Genomic DNA, 15,972 nt, shown 5'->3' on the forward strand with positions numbered 1-15,972 from the left:
GCCATTTTGGGGTTTTAGGGTTTAAAGACAACTCAACCCCATTTTGGGATTTTAGGATTTAAAGATGATTCCTTAAGGGTATTTTAGTAATTTTTAAACTAGAGTCACATAAACCATATAACATGGTTAATGTCAGTTAGCTAAAGTAACGTTAGGGTGTTAAATGAATATTATAGGAAAAATGAGGGGTCACGTTATAAAATCCCCAAAGACGGGGTGCGAATCATAAAATAGGTAAAATATAGGGTGTGATTTGTAAAAATCCCTTAAAAATACCATGGAAAAAGTCATCGTTGTGCTCAGTGGTTGGAGTTAATGTTTGGTAGACTTATAACCTCTGAAGTTGTTACTCAGAAGGACAGATTTTGTAGTGGAAATATTTTGCATTACTTTCAGTCACATAATCCTGCAAATTGCTACTCACACTACATTAACCAAACTAGGGCAGTAAGCAAAATTGAAACATATAAAACAACAAAAGTCGGGGAAATAAAGATTCAGAAAGAAGGGAAGAAGGTTAAATTACACGTGTACAATTAATGAGATGATGGACAACATGATGCAACTTATTTTAGCTTGACTTAAGCCAAAATCGAGTTGCCTTCAGAGGATATGCTTGCTGAGTGAATGTGGGTAATTTCCCAATTGCTTTGTAGGGAGATCGATGAATCTGTCGACATTCCATATGCTGAAGCACCAATTCTTTGCCTGTTCTTACTGAGTGTTTGGGAGCCATTGTTATCCAAATCTTCTTTTGAATCATGATCAGGGGCAAATTCGATAGGGATTTCACTGGAAAGCATGCCAACGACAGACGACATCGGAGGCCTCATTGCAGGAGATGTATTAATACAAAGAAGAGCCACCCTAAGCACTCTCAGTGCCTCTCCCTCTGAGTAATCAGAACCCAGGCCTGGGTCAACAATGTCCAGAAGCTTTCCTTGCTCCATCAGGGAACCAGCCTACAATCAGTAAATAGATGAAAAGAACCACTTCATATACTGCCTTTTGATAATCAACATATGGAGCAACTCGGGAATATAGAGGAATGCAATTAGCCCTGTTTGGCTGGTGAACAACCATGACATGCAGTGGATAGGTATGGTTCTTATCATCACATAAATGAGAATCTTATTCTTATTCATGTTTTGGTGTTGTTAATGTGTATATGTGTCCATACATTTTATATAGTGTCTTGCGGGACAATATATCATGTATAATGTATATATTCATCTCTTAATCAGAGAATAAGACTGAGCTGATCCTCTTCTAGCAGGTGTTCAGTTGGAGAACAGTGAAATGTTGATAAAGATCACAGGGGCCTATCAGTAATGGAGGCAGAAAGGTCTGATAAGAAAGAATTCATAATATCCCTTCTGACCAAGTGCGATTGGTGTTTTGGAGAGAGTGTTTTATCGGTTATTCGGTAGATATCCACCAAACGGAAGTGTTTATTCATGAATAAGCCCCCTTTCTGGTGGACGAAACACTCAAACTAGGTATATATCTAGCTTTTCCATCATCAATCTTTTTCTCTTTCTTATAAACTGCCCATGTTTGTCCATATATGTTAATCTAACAAAGCTATTAAGCCTACTTAGGCAAGATTGTATTCTACTTCATTTACCATTATAACAAATTCTTCTTTTAAATCAGTATAGCTTAAAAAAAAAGAAGAAGACAAACATACCCAATCAAGAAGGTAGAAGAACTCCTCATTTGGCAAGCAATTTGTGTTGCTCTTTCCACTGACTAGTTCTAATGTCACTACACCAAAACTGTAAACATCTGCTTTATGTGTTAAGCAACCCCTTGTTGCATATTCAGGAGCCATATATCCACTGAAATATGAGGAATAAATGTTAGATGCATCAAGCAAGTATCTTCTACAGTTCTACCTTCATTTTACATTGGAAATTGCAGATGAGAATTTTTGGGCAAACACTTAAGGTACTTCGCTTTTCCAGAAAAAGCTAGAAAGGGCTCTTTCCTTCGTTCATTTATTAGCAAAGCCTAATTATGCTTAGCATTGTTTACAGCAGATATCAAGCTCAACTCGAGATATTACTGAGTCATACTGTTCGTGACCAGGTCAAATGATTTAAAACTTTGAATCCCTACTCCTAGGGGAAAAGAGTTTAATAATAAATCATCTAAAGCAAAGTTTGATACTGATAAAGGACAAAATGTCCTTTCCTATAACAGATGAGAGCATGCCATTCTCAGGCTCATCATGTGAACTTAGAATGCTAGAATTTCCCAGAATATTCCTAAGATTTACCAAAATAAAATGATTATCAGCATATTGCATAAGATTTCCCTGTATGAAACAATAACCACAAGAGCATAGCTTTAGTCAATGGAAAAATGGAGATGATGTGCTACCTGTATGGTAGATCACTCTTAACAATATATGCAGACAAAAAGTTGAGTATTGCTTCTAATCTCTGTGTATCATATTCTATTTTGTTTGATTTAGAAAGTTGGAAAAACATAGAGAAATGACTTACACAGTTCCAGCAATTTGAGTGCTCATGTTCTTGCACTCCTCGTTAAGCTTAGCCAAACCAAAATCAGATATCTTAGGATTGAGATTTTTATCAAGAAGAATATTGGCTGCTTTGATGTCTCTGTGTACAATTTTCAATACTGATTCTTCATGAAGATAAGCCAAACCTTTTGCTATCCCTAGGCAAATCTTGTACCTTGTCAACCAGTTCAATTTCAATTGATGTTCCACACGACCTGCAAAACACTTGATTCTCATAAAATATTGTCAGAGAATATGAAAGTCCATTGAACTCTTATTAAGTGATTTTATTGGAGCAACAGTAATACAACACAAACAATAATGCATGAAGTATGTAGCTGCAAGTTTACCAAATAGTGCACGACCAAGGCTGTTATTTTCCATGTATTCATATATGAGCAGCAACTGATTTTCTTCAATACAACATCCGAAGAGCCTCACAAGATTTGGATGTTGTAGAGCAGAAATAATGCCTATCTCATTCAGAAATTCACGATTCCCTTGCCTTGACTTAGAAGAGAGTTGCTTGACAGCTACTATAGTACCATCTTCTAGTATTCCCTGATCACAGTATGTAAATCAATTTCATACTGAAATTTGAAAGCCACTGCATCATAATTCTCACTTTATAAACAAGATGTTGCAAATATATGAACACGAACATTAGGAGGTGCAACTTTTATATTTTGTCTGTCTGATGTTCCTGAACATATCCTAAGGGTACTTGATACCAATTTCGGATTTATAGGGGAATTATATGATGGTCTATAAGAGATGTTGAATGCTTGGGTATTCTTCATGCTGCATCATAGAGTTTTGCTTAGGATCATTTAGTTAATGAATCTTTGAGATTAATTTTAATGCTTATTCAAGATTTCTTAGCAAAAGAATTACCTTTTTTTTCAATTATGAAGCTTTTATATTTGCAGTCTCTTTTTCATAGTCAATTTCCTAAGTCTCGCAATGTATCATATTTTGAATGACAATAGAAAATTTGTTGATTACCCTGTATACCGCTCCGAAACCACCCTCTCCTATCTTGTTTGAAGGATCAAAGTTCTTGGTTGCATCTTCAATCTCCTTTAAGCTGAAAAGATATTGTGCCCGTGCTTGAAGCTCGGATGCATTTCCTTCCATTAAATGGCCAATATATCCTGTGAGTACGATACCCAAAAGAGAGAATTTTAAAACATCACTAGTAATACATTATATTTCTGAATTTAAGATGCAGATATACATGCAAAAAGAAAATTCAAGCATTTAATTGGTCTTTCTAAAGAGGGAGATGCAAAATTGATAGCCATGTCTGAGAAAAGTCTCTCCATAAACCTTATTAAAATATAAGTCTATGTAGCAACAAGCCAATATTTTGCAATAAGTATCCAGTGCACGAAGCTCCCACCTACATGGAGTTGAGAATAGGAGGTGTACACAGTCTTACCCTCATTTTTTAGAATACTATTTCCAAGTCTTAGAACCTTAGTTTCTTGGATACAAAGGAGCAGGACTTACCATGTCACCAAATCACACCCTCTATAACAATGATTTGGGTATATAATTTTTCTGTCACAGTAAGTCAGTTATATTGAATCATAAAAACTAAGTAATATTACAGCCTTACATGAACTAAATTGCTATCACAAGTTCACAACCAAGAAAAGAGGAAGAATTATGAAAAGTATCACTAGTCAGAAGATCAACTCACTTTTTCCTTTGAGTCTCTTCCCTGGCCAGAACCTTTTAGTACAAAGGAATAGCAAGAGAATTAGAAAGAGTGAAGTCGAAGCTGCGACAACACCAACCAATACTCCATGAGAGACTCCTCTGTGTTTATGCCAGCGAGGGCCTACATTTGAAGGATATGGAGTAACACAATGCTTCCTGAGAAATATATTGAGTTGAAGAAAGAATAAAACAAAACTAATCACTTTGAGACTTACTACGTGTAACTGATATGGCTGAAATAAGAGGTCCATATACACCACGGTCAGGAATGGCTGTGGTACCTTTCCCAGCCCAGTAGAAGTGGATTTCCAATGTATTGTCCGTCACTTCAGCAGTAAATTCCTTTATGATCTCACGATCAGGACCACCAGCTTCATCTTCAATATTGAAATCCTTCAAAACTTTCTTTCCCTGCAGGAATCTAATTTGTCAAGATACTGGATAAGCATGAACATTGGTCAGAACAGCATCAGAGAACCATAAAAGTATTAGAGAATAGATGTTGTTCCTAGTCTATGGATTATCAAGGACAAAAAAGGAAGAAGAAGATATTCCCTGAAAATCACATTCTTCATTTCCTCATAAGCAAATACAGATAGTAGTACTTTTATTATTTCTAATGTTCACGCTATCATGAAAATATATACTAAATATGTTATTCTTGTTCAACTGAAATTAAAAACAAAAGGATACAAAACAGATCTTGCAGTTAGTAGTATATTGACTTTAAAGATCTTACAGGCTAGCTAAAATCAGTCCCTTAATTTTATTTATAGCTTCTAATAATACAAAGGTTGTATAACAAATGAAAGACATCAGATGAATTTGTGAGCTAATATTTATGACCTTTAGGCACTATATTGCAGACCAAATTTTCTGGAGAATAATGAAAAAAAAAGAAGATAAACTAATTACCTGGAGAAGTACATCAAATACACGCTTCCCATTGCTAACAAAAGTTTGATTTTCTGTGAACATGATCTCAGCAAAATGAAGACGCACTGAGTAGTTGCCATTATATAAGCAACGTCCATAGTACTTCAGTGAGAGAGGCGTTAGACGAGCTTCAGTATATAGCTCTGTGTGAGTTATATTAAGTATTGACGTGTTTCTAGCAATATAATCAGCATCTTCATTTCCCACAAAGTCCCCTGTACTGCTGTATGCCCATCTTTCATTATCAGGCTGATAAAATGTTGATGTACCTATCTGCGATGAGTCATCCTCATATTCATTGCCATCAACAATTACCATTCTACCACCACAGTTGATGAACAAGGAGTCATCTGCAAAATGTCCACAAAGTACTTAATTGAGAAGATCATTGGACATTTTTCTTTTTGACTCTGCAAAAAACTTGTACATTTTCATGATTATATTATAAAATGAGCTTACATTGCGGATATGTAGCACATGGAAGATTGTGTTTCAAGCAATTTGGTTCTCTGGGACAAAAGAACAGCTTTTACCGCTACCTCCAAAACAGACAAAGTGATAAAAAGAATAATAAATTGTATTTGGGAATTAGCATCCAGGACTTACAGATCTTTTGAAGATGAAAAAGTGGCCACCATGTTTCTGTAATTATATAAGAAACTTCATGAACACTAAAAGGAGGCACCAGATGGAAGATTTGCTAAAGAAAGCTTGACAAATTTCACTCACACATTTGCTTGTTGGCAGTCGGTCGGAGTGCCACCAGTAAAATTATTGTAAGAAATGTCCCTGCAAAGAGATAGTGAAATCATAGCTAGAGACTGAAGGATATCTCTATTCACAATTAAGTTATCCGGTGACAGTTCCACAGAAAAATATATTAAAAACTACATATACCAGAGTGAGTACCATGTACTAGTCTAAACTAAGAAAAAGCTGACAGCATGTATTTTTCAACGTACATGTTCACTTTGTTGCTTCGCTTATTTCTCAACATCCAAGAAGGTATATCTCCAGTTAGTGTGTTGTCAGTAAGATACCTATAAAGGAAATTACTATCAAGCCTGGTATTGTTCGTAAGAAAGAAGTATGAATATTGAAAACATTGATGTTTGATGTAGAATTCTGACAAAAGGAAAATCTTAATATTCTCACATAAACAGATGTCTTACAAGTATTCTAGTTCATCCAGCCCTTCAAAGTTTTCGGGGATTTGACCCGTCAGGTTATTGAAGCTTAGATCACTGAAAAAGAATTTTAAATTAGGTACCTACCAAGAAGTATGATACCGTTCAAATTTGAGTATCTCAATTGCCTATAAGCATAAGAAAAAACTAGAGAAGTGGAACTAGGAGGACAACCAAGAAGAATGAGATGCAGAATAAAGACAATAGATTCTTCTAGCAAACTCATACAAGTAGTAGTTGGGAAAAAAATTATAACATTATTGATAAATTTACTTCATAGGGTGATCTCATTGATCAGCTTTTATATGCTTACATGCATAAAGTACTAATTCTAGAAATTTGAGGAGCATTACACTGGAAAGATATCACATCCAAAACAATATATAAGGAGCATGACTTAATTTGCATTCTTCATTTCAATTACTCAATATATGGTATCCCAATTATCAAATTTAATGGTGTTTAGCTTAAGGGAATCAGACAAGGTATTTGCCTCCAGGATTTTGGAGCTGCAACTAAAGGATGCAAAATGATAAGTGAAGAACCTCAAGATGTCTGTTAAGGTCTTTGCAAGGTAATTTTCTTATATGGGGCTTTGGAACAGTTGAGGACTTTATGATATTCCAAATTGTTTGAAGTTTCACCCTAGACGGGACAGTAGTGACTGAAATTTATTCAAAACTAAAGTTGAAACACGCCTCAGGCTAAAACTGTCAAGATTATTTATTTTGACATTTCTTTTGGACCAAAATCAGCTAACACCAATCTAATTCAGCCTAAAATATTCATTTTTTCTGGGGTCAAAACCTAAACCGAAAGTTCGAACCGTGATTTTATTTCTAATCATGTGGTTGGCTATTTTACCCCCACCAAAGTTAATTTTGTCTGAAAATGGTGTATAGCGAGTACTTATACAAATCAGGTTGCAACTAGAACAGTAAAACTTGGAATGTAAATCACTTTCCAGTAGGATTTCTCTTCATTGGCTCACAGAACATAATAATCTGGGACTAGTTGAATGATAAGATTTCAGTGGATGAGTTAGTTATTGCAGGACTCCCTTTTCTCTCTTCTTGTTCTTAGTACCATCCACTAATCTCTCTTCTATAACTTAATTCTTTCATCTCTCTTTTCATTTGCATTGGTCTGTAATGAATAATCATACAATACTGTTGTTCAAGGACTTGTTTATGATACAAAAAGAATAATACTTTTTGTTCTTTACTCCTAACATCATCCCTTCATTTATCTTGGTTTGGCAACTTTCTCTTATTTACTTCTAAAATCTCTACCTGTCATGAACTGGAGATGAAGAAGTGCAATATCGACATTTTCCTAGGTACCTCTCCTCCATATTATGTTAATTATCCTAGGGAAGTTGGCAATGAACCAGGTGGATATCCTTAGCATGCTTATGAAATTCTTAATTATATGTAAAAAATGACCATAGTAAGATGTACCTATCTTAGGACTTATGTAAACTCGAACGAATGTCAAAAGATATTTTGCAGATTAATTCTATAACAGGAAGAACATTATATGGGAAGTTGCCTATCCCATTTTAGTGTAGTGCAGCTGGACTCAATTACCATGATCACCCTCAAAAGTTCAGTATAGCAACTTGAAAACTAGATCACTATAGTCTCTATCTTACAGTTTGATACTAATCAAGTCAAATCTGATCATATCATGAGGTCATTGGACTCGATGAATTAAGTATATTTATCTTTTAACTGATTCATGTTTACGTAAACCATTAAGACAAGTCTAATTAAGTCATATAAGCCACTAAGGTAAATTCAATTAAGTTATGTAAGCCACTAATGCAAGTTCAATTAAGTCATGTAAGCCTTTAAGATAAGTTCTAATTCGAGTCATATAAACCTTTAGGGCTAAGTCCGAGTATGACTCATTGTACTCAACATCTATATAGAGAGGGATTGGATTTCTTTGTTTAAGAAAATCCAAGCATTCAAGCATTGAGAATTAATTGAGTTTAGTTATTTTCTTATTATCATATTTATCGTTTTTATCATAGCCATTAGATCGTCTTAATCTTTATATGAGTAGATCGTAATCGTAGAACCTTTCTAAGCACTCAAACTCTAGCCACTACCTTTCACCAGCAGCCACCCTACTATATGGCCGTCCACCACTACCCTTGATCATCCGCCACCCTCCAACGACCTCCGCATCGTCCGATATTTATCGTTCTGACCTTTCTCCACTGTTCTAACTATATTTTTTCATCCAGACACCTTATTAGCGTGAAACTAGAGCTATTAGAACTCTATCTCGTGAGTCTACCACCACTTAAATTTTTATCATTTTATTACGTTCAGATCGTTCCAGATCTGATTCGTAACTCAGCTCCCATCAGTTTTAGACATAACTATCATAGAAAGAGTGCCCATGGCCCAACAAGCAACAGAATTGCAGTCTGATATTTCAATAAAAGCACATCTTTTTCAAAAATCAAAGTACTTTGCTTGTCCATCTAGCACATTTATATTCCTTTTTAGGTTGCACAAATATACATGTAATGATGTAAACATGGACCTTCTTGGCATTTTCAATATTTTCTATCTTTAACCCTCAAACATTATAAATTGGTTCCTCCTCTTGCACTCTTATTGCAAGTTGCTATAATAAAAGTTATAAAGCACAAATAAGTAAAATATCCACCAAAAAGTAACTTACAGAACTTTTAGATACTTCATCTGCCCAAGATATGGAGGAATTTGGCCATAAATTTTGCAATTTCTCAGGACCCTGTATCACATTACAATAAAATAAGAACGTAAATATTACAAAAACCATGGATAATTGGAGAAGAGCTTCACAAGCTAACTCACAATTCTGTCAGATGCTCTGCATTTAGTAAGGGAGGAAATGTCATGCTTGGTCCACTCAAGTCAGTTACCCTCCTGATTAAATGACAAGTTATAACTAAGAGCAATTCCAAGTAAACTTTTAGGAGCAAAGTAGAAATTCAGATCCCAGAGAGTTTATTCAAGAAAATAAAATAAGTGTGGAAGATGCTCTTACAGTTCAGTCAAGTTTCTCAGCAAAGAGATGTTTGATGGTATAGGCCCAATCATTGAAGTGCCTTGCATGTCTCTACAAATTTAGTTTATCAAGAGGCATCGAGGTTTCAGTATCTACATCTTACTTTTCAGCCATACTTACATTTAAGTTTCAAACTATGTGTAGTTGACATCTAATATAACAATGAGACTAACATTCTGTTAACGCGCCTCCAGTTCTGTATGAAATCCGGAATCTTTCCTGAGATGCCATTCCCATCTATCCGACTGCAGAAATATAATACAACTTATAATTTGATGTTGAATCAAGAATATGGATCTATCAGATATGAAGGAGACATACAAATCTGTCAGGTTTGTCAGTCTGGCAAAAGTCAAGGGCAACTCTCCTGTGATGTTATTTGCAGAAATGAAACTGTAAGAGAAGAACGAATAATAATTTAAAGAAAACCTTAGAGAATACATATTAGCAAAACAACATCAGATTTAAACTGAAGTACAATGGCAAGCCAAAAAGATTTCTGCATTTCAATAAACAAAACCAGAAAACTAGCAAGAGATGCAAAATGTTGTTCGTTTTTCATTATGACATTATTTTCTTCCAACAAATTTTATGACCTAATATATCCTTAATCCGATCTTCACACCCTTCATTCAAGAGAATTGCATGCTGACTCTATTGATGCCTTGCCAATATGGGTCAAATTTTGTCGGATATTTAAATTTTGGGTCAATTACACTTTGATCCCGTAAACAATTGAGAATAGTCAAACCCACAACATTTTTAAATAAGGTTGTGAAATGAATTATAACCTTAAGCAAGGCACGAGGGATGTCGCACGGCACACCACCATTAAAGATCATGATGACCTTGAGGATGGGATAAGTGAGTTCTTGTTGAGACTTTGTGAGGGCGTTGAGGGGTTGTTGGCAATGAGATTAGTGATGGGGTGGTGATTATTGTGGTGGTAATGGTATTTATGTAGGATTTGGGTTGGGAAGAAAAAGGAGGAAGACATCAGGTGTACTAAGAGAAAAAGGGCCAAGATTTAGGATGCATGGCATGGCACGGAAGGGGAGGGGGCCCTAAAATATTAATAGTGGTGATGATGAGGTGGTGGCAGTGAGGTTTATATTTTGATTTGGGAGAAAATGAGGGCAATAGGTTTTGGTTTATCTTGAAGTTATGTGCTAAACATGTGAGAAATTATGTTTAAAATCCTAACGGTAGACTAACTGAAACGCTCATTTGATCAATTTTAATAATTAGAAAAATTTACATATAACACCCTACTTTTTAACGAAATTGTGATTTACAATTTACATTTTCACTATTTATAAATCGAGCCATATGATTTAGCGAATATGTGCAAAAAACATCATACTGTTAGATCTGTTAGTTAAACATAACTAAATCTCTAAGTTAGGTTAACTATACTGAGAATATTACAAAAATAACCTCGACCAATTTATACTTATGCAACTTATGCTAACTCAACCAACCCAATTAAATATAACCACTAAACCCAACCTAACCCAGCTAAACTTAACCACTAAATCCAATCTAACCCAACTAAATCCAATCTAACATAACTAAACCTAACCCAACCCAACTAAACTACGAAATTAAACTCAACCCAACCCAACTAAATCCAATCTAACATAACTAAACCTAACCCAACCCAACTAAACTACGAAATTAAACTCAACCCAACCCAACCCAACTCTCCTCCACCGTCTGATCTAAACCTAGCCCTCCTCTCTCATCCCTCCTCATTCATGCTTCCCTCTTTATCATCCTGCACCGGGACCTATACTCGACAACGTTGGCAATGCTGAGATCTGAAACTCTAGCAACGCTGGCTCACTCAACATGGTCGGGAAGCCATTAGAGGTCAACATCCACGCCGACTCACTTGACATGGCCGAAAAGCCATTAAAGATCAACGCCCATGCCAGCTCACCTTGACATGTCGGAAGCTACAGAGCAGCCGTCACTTGACATCTCAGCCCATGCTAAAATGTCTCAAAGAAGCCCAGGTTAGGGAGCGGATGCTGCCGAGTTGAGTACGATGAGGTTGAAGTGCGGTGAAGCCCAAGTCGATGAATGAGAGAATGAGAGAGAAGAAGAAGAAGAAGAAAAAGGGCATTTTAATCATTTTAGAAATAAAAAATATCTAATTAATGCCTCATTTTATGTCATATGCCCAAATGGTGTTGATTTAAATCTAACCTAGAATATTTTCTGTACATATTTGTTAAATTATAGAACTCAATTTGAAAATAGTGACAATATAAAATGTGAACCACAATTTCGTTAAAAGACAGGACGTTATACGCAAATTTCCCTAATAATTAAAGGGGGTCAAGTTATAGAGGAAAAAAGATGAGGCGGTGAAAGTAAACTTAACCTATAACTAAGGAGTTCAGAGTGTAATTTAATCCTCAATCTTTGTAGTAACTATTTCAATATTGAGCTTAAGTTTTCACAACTCTTTGCTCATTAAATACTTAGGTTATTTGTCAAGTTTTTCTTGATTGATAATAATTTCATATATTACTTGAATTCTCTAAGACTGGTTTATCATGAATCAACTCGAGCCAATAGCACCCTTCTCAAGCTAATTAGGATGCAACAAGCTAATAAAGTTTTATAGTTTCACAGAGGAGAAAGTCGAGGGCCTCACAATCTTTCTAAGGTGCTCAAGAAACCAAGCTCTGGTGGTATAGGGCCTTCAAGCTGGTTGCCTTCCAGTTGCCTGCAATTCAAGTTGTTGTATCATAATAAGTTCTGTAAGTTCTTTCCCCTCCTATTCTACTAATAATATTCATCAAGACTTACAGTGACTTCAGCCTAGGCATTCTCCCAAGCTCCTTAGGTATTTGTCCAGACAGGCGATTTCCTTGGAGGGACCTGAAATACTCACAAAGTATCACAGTTATTTCAAACAACTAATAGTGTCATATAGCTTTACAGACACCCAAAGATGACATAATAGAGGGTTAGTAAGAGACATACAGATTGAAGACTGGAAGGCTGGCCCATGCCGCAGGAATTGGACCTTTTAGATAGTTACGAGATAGGTCACTGTTGAAGAAGTTATAGTTAATAGAAAATATTTTCTATTCAACTAAATAAATCTTGTGAGACGAAAACAAATGTAGAATTATATGCTAAATTCCCATTCTTCAAAGAAACAATAAAAAGGACAGATAGCATAGCAGAAGTCCTAAGAGAAGGATCGCAACTAGGGGTGTCAACAAGCTGAGCTAAGTTCCACTTGAAATTGATAAATTCAAGCTCGAGATTGGCTCAAGCTTGACGAGCTTAGTAATATCTAGTGGTCGAGCTCGACTTTCCCAATTACACAGTTGGCTCGGCTTGACTCTATTTCAAAAAAGCCTCTTGCAATATTATCATTGTAGTTGAGTTAGGCCCTTTAAAGCATATACTTCCCAATGTGGGACTTAATGATAGCCTAATATGACTTAAAAATACACCCACTTAAAAATAGTTAAATATTGTATTCAAACTATGATCACCATGCCAAGAGAAGAGATGCTCCAACCAGCTACACCAAACAATGGTCATGTAAACAAAGTAACAAACTATATATATATATATATATATGGAGCCAAGCCCAGCTTGAGCTCGCCTCATTTAATAAACGAGCTCAAACAGCTTGTGAGCCCACAAGCTAGATTGACACTCCTAATTGCAACCAAAAGTTTAACAGATTGGGGTCGCATTGGATGATATCCTTTGCAAGACGGCAATGGTTTCCGTATAAGTTAGCTTGTAATCCACCACTCTGTCATTATACACAGCTATACAGAAAGTACTTATAAAGTCTTTTATGCCATACTCTGTCATTAACAAAAGATTTAGAACTTACAAGTTTTATTTAATTACTTACAGGTATGTGAGATAGGTAAGGTTGACTATTTCCTCTGGTAGTACACCTGTAAGATTCTGGCGCATAAGCTGCCTACAAGTCACAAATTGAGAAAGCATGAATGCGCACAAGAAAGAAGGCAAAAAAAAACTGAAGACGTAATCAATTTACAGAACTGATGCTATCAAAAGATTCAAATGGACAGGATGTTCTTACAAGCTATCAACATGGCAAACAGTGTGATTATTGAAGGAGCAATCACAAGTGACATTCCTGATTAGAAGTCCAGTTGTGTTGACCCACCCTCCAGACCCACTGCATGGATCCACATTGAAATCCCAATCCTTCATCTTAAGCTTGTTTCCTATCTTCTTTAGTGCTTCCACTGCAACAAATAAAACAGAAGAATAAAAGAAGAAAAGGGAAATGGATCAGCAACTATTATCATGTGATTACATATGAGAATATTAGGAGCCTATACATGACTATTACTGTTGTTACATCTCTTGGAGAAAAGAAACTGAAGTCTATCGACACTGATTTCCACTCGTATAAGTTACAATAATATCCAAACTCAAGAGTACCAACAATAAGGATGTTACCCGATTGATCAACAAGTCTACTACGATGAGAGCATCATAGGATCTCATTGCAGCCCTCTTCTAAAGAGAAATTAACTGTGAGATGCTAATCCTTGGAAACTAAATAAATGAAAGTGATCTAGCATGATGTGATTGTTGATCAACAATATTAATCCCCTGAGCAATGAATTTTCAGTAATGAATCTTCAAACAATTGTATGCAAATTAAGAAACAAGCACGAAAAACTACCTATTCGTTTGACTCACTTTATATAATGATATAGTCATCAATTTTTGGAAACAAGACCATTAACCCTTACTAATTTGGGCTCATTGAGCTGCGGATCCTTTACCTCTACTATGCTCTGTCCCAAGAATACTTTTAATGCTTAAAACTGTACATCCGTGTTATCTACTGATCTCATTTAGCCCCACTACAAACAAACAAACAAACAAACAAAAAGCAGAGCGACCTTTTAGCTAACATTTACCTTCTTGCTGCGGAAGCGACTGGGCTTGGCATCGAAATCTACTACCCGAGCAAGTGAAATCGAGCAGAACAAGCAAGAAGACGAGGCAAAGGAGGCTGTCATGGTGGATAAGACGAGAAAGCGGCGGCGGAGTTGGGAAGAGAGCTCTCATCTCCTACTGCTCGACCCTGGTGGATCTCAGCGTTCTTTGTCTCACTACTTGGGACTCTGCTACAATGTAGCCCACCGCGTGTGCTGTGAATGCTCGTCCCTTGTCGGTGTGCAAGATTTGAATGGTCGTATTTTTTTGTTCTAATTTATTCTTATTTTATCTTATTTTCGTTGAATGTACGTGACGACTACTAGTCTACGAGTTCGCTAGTTAAGAGATCTATCACGCGCAAGAAATTAGAATTACGTCTTTATCCGCGACGGGAATTAGTATAGTAATGTCCTGTTGCAGGGGGATTGGATCCCCTGCAGGTATGGATACAGGAATTTAGTCATACTTGGTTGGCGTTGACGAGATTGATTTGGCGGCTAACGATAGGATACAAGTAGTCTTGACTATATAAAGTTCCGACAGTGGAGGCTGTGGAGGATCATGTCTCTTTCGGATTTTGCCAAAAATATCACACCCAAAACGGGGTGGGATAAAAGATAATTCTTTCTTCACTCCATATATTGTGACCAAATGGAATCTTGGTAGCTCGTTATTATTACGCATTGTTAGATAGGATAAAGGATAAGTATTTCTTATCCCCTATTTTAATTTTTTGAACTAATCGTTAAAGAAATTATAAATATCATTTAATAAATCATGATAATTCTTCTTACTTTAGCAAAGATCTTAAAATAAATTTGACTATAAAATTATCGAATATTCCATCTTACAAAACTCTTATCATTAACTAAGGATAGAGGACTGTGGACATTATTGGATGATATTTAAGCTGACGTGTAAACCGTCTTAAATATGTATGCACCCAAATATTATATTTATCCTAGATGCAAAAGGCCAACAGCATAGACAGTGATATTAATTAAAAGAAAAATTGGGGGACTTGTAATTTACCAAATGTAGTTTGGCCCGATTTTAATCTACATCTTTGTAATTTAAATTTAAATACTTAATCTTCTTATAGTCCCAACTAAGTTATAATTATTAGTCTAATATAGCATAAATAGTCTTGATTTAAGGATGAAAATGATAGTTTGGTCTTCAGCTTTTTTTTAAGACAAAAAAAGATATTGGTGCTAATAAAATGCAATAAAATTTGGATAGAATATCTAACGGTTATAATTTGATCTGATGATAGGAATTAAGTGCTTAAATTGAAGGAATAAAAAATTAAGTATACCACGGCTACATAGCATTAAATTGTAATATACCCAAAAAAGTCAAAAGCATAATTATCAGCGTATAACTCACTCAGTCAAAGAATGATAAATTTAGCAGCCTTGTGGGTCAATAAGGGGCCACTTTAACTGATAGGAACAGATTGATACATGGAATTTGACCTTATTTATGTCATTTCCAGTCAATAGATATCAATTCATACCATATTCTACGATCAATTCATGGAATTGGAAGGCAGAG

General features: G+C 35.7%; 1 protein-coding gene across 1 annotated transcript; it reads right to left on the reverse strand.

Moving 5' to 3' along the window:
* Window positions 1–430: 430 nt before the first annotated feature.
* Window positions 431–14,655, reverse strand: LOC140764601 (probable LRR receptor-like serine/threonine-protein kinase At1g07650). Its single transcript, XM_073103246.1, has 24 exons — window positions 14,394–14,655; window positions 13,538–13,706; window positions 13,343–13,414; window positions 12,445–12,513; window positions 12,268–12,339; window positions 12,113–12,184; window positions 9,769–9,840; window positions 9,621–9,692; window positions 9,427–9,498; window positions 9,234–9,305; window positions 9,079–9,150; window positions 6,364–6,435; window positions 6,154–6,231; window positions 5,921–5,980; window positions 5,798–5,833; window positions 5,651–5,700; window positions 5,171–5,541; window positions 4,471–4,666; window positions 4,236–4,376; window positions 3,536–3,684; window positions 2,881–3,091; window positions 2,511–2,745; window positions 1,691–1,841; window positions 431–962 (listed from the first exon to the last, which is right to left on the reverse strand). Exons 1-24 carry the CDS (start codon window positions 14,542–14,544, stop codon window positions 582–584), a joined length of 3,096 nt encoding a protein of 1,031 aa, XP_072959347.1. The 5' UTR covers window positions 14,545–14,655; the 3' UTR covers window positions 431–581.
* Window positions 14,656–15,972: the final 1,317 nt, after the last annotated feature.

The sequence above is a fragment of the Typha angustifolia genome, chromosome 8 (assembly GCF_048772165.1).
Source record: "Typha angustifolia cultivar Huaian chromosome 8, ASM4877216v1, whole genome shotgun sequence".
In the NCBI taxonomy this organism is placed as follows: Eukaryota; Viridiplantae; Streptophyta; class Magnoliopsida; order Poales; family Typhaceae; genus Typha; species Typha angustifolia.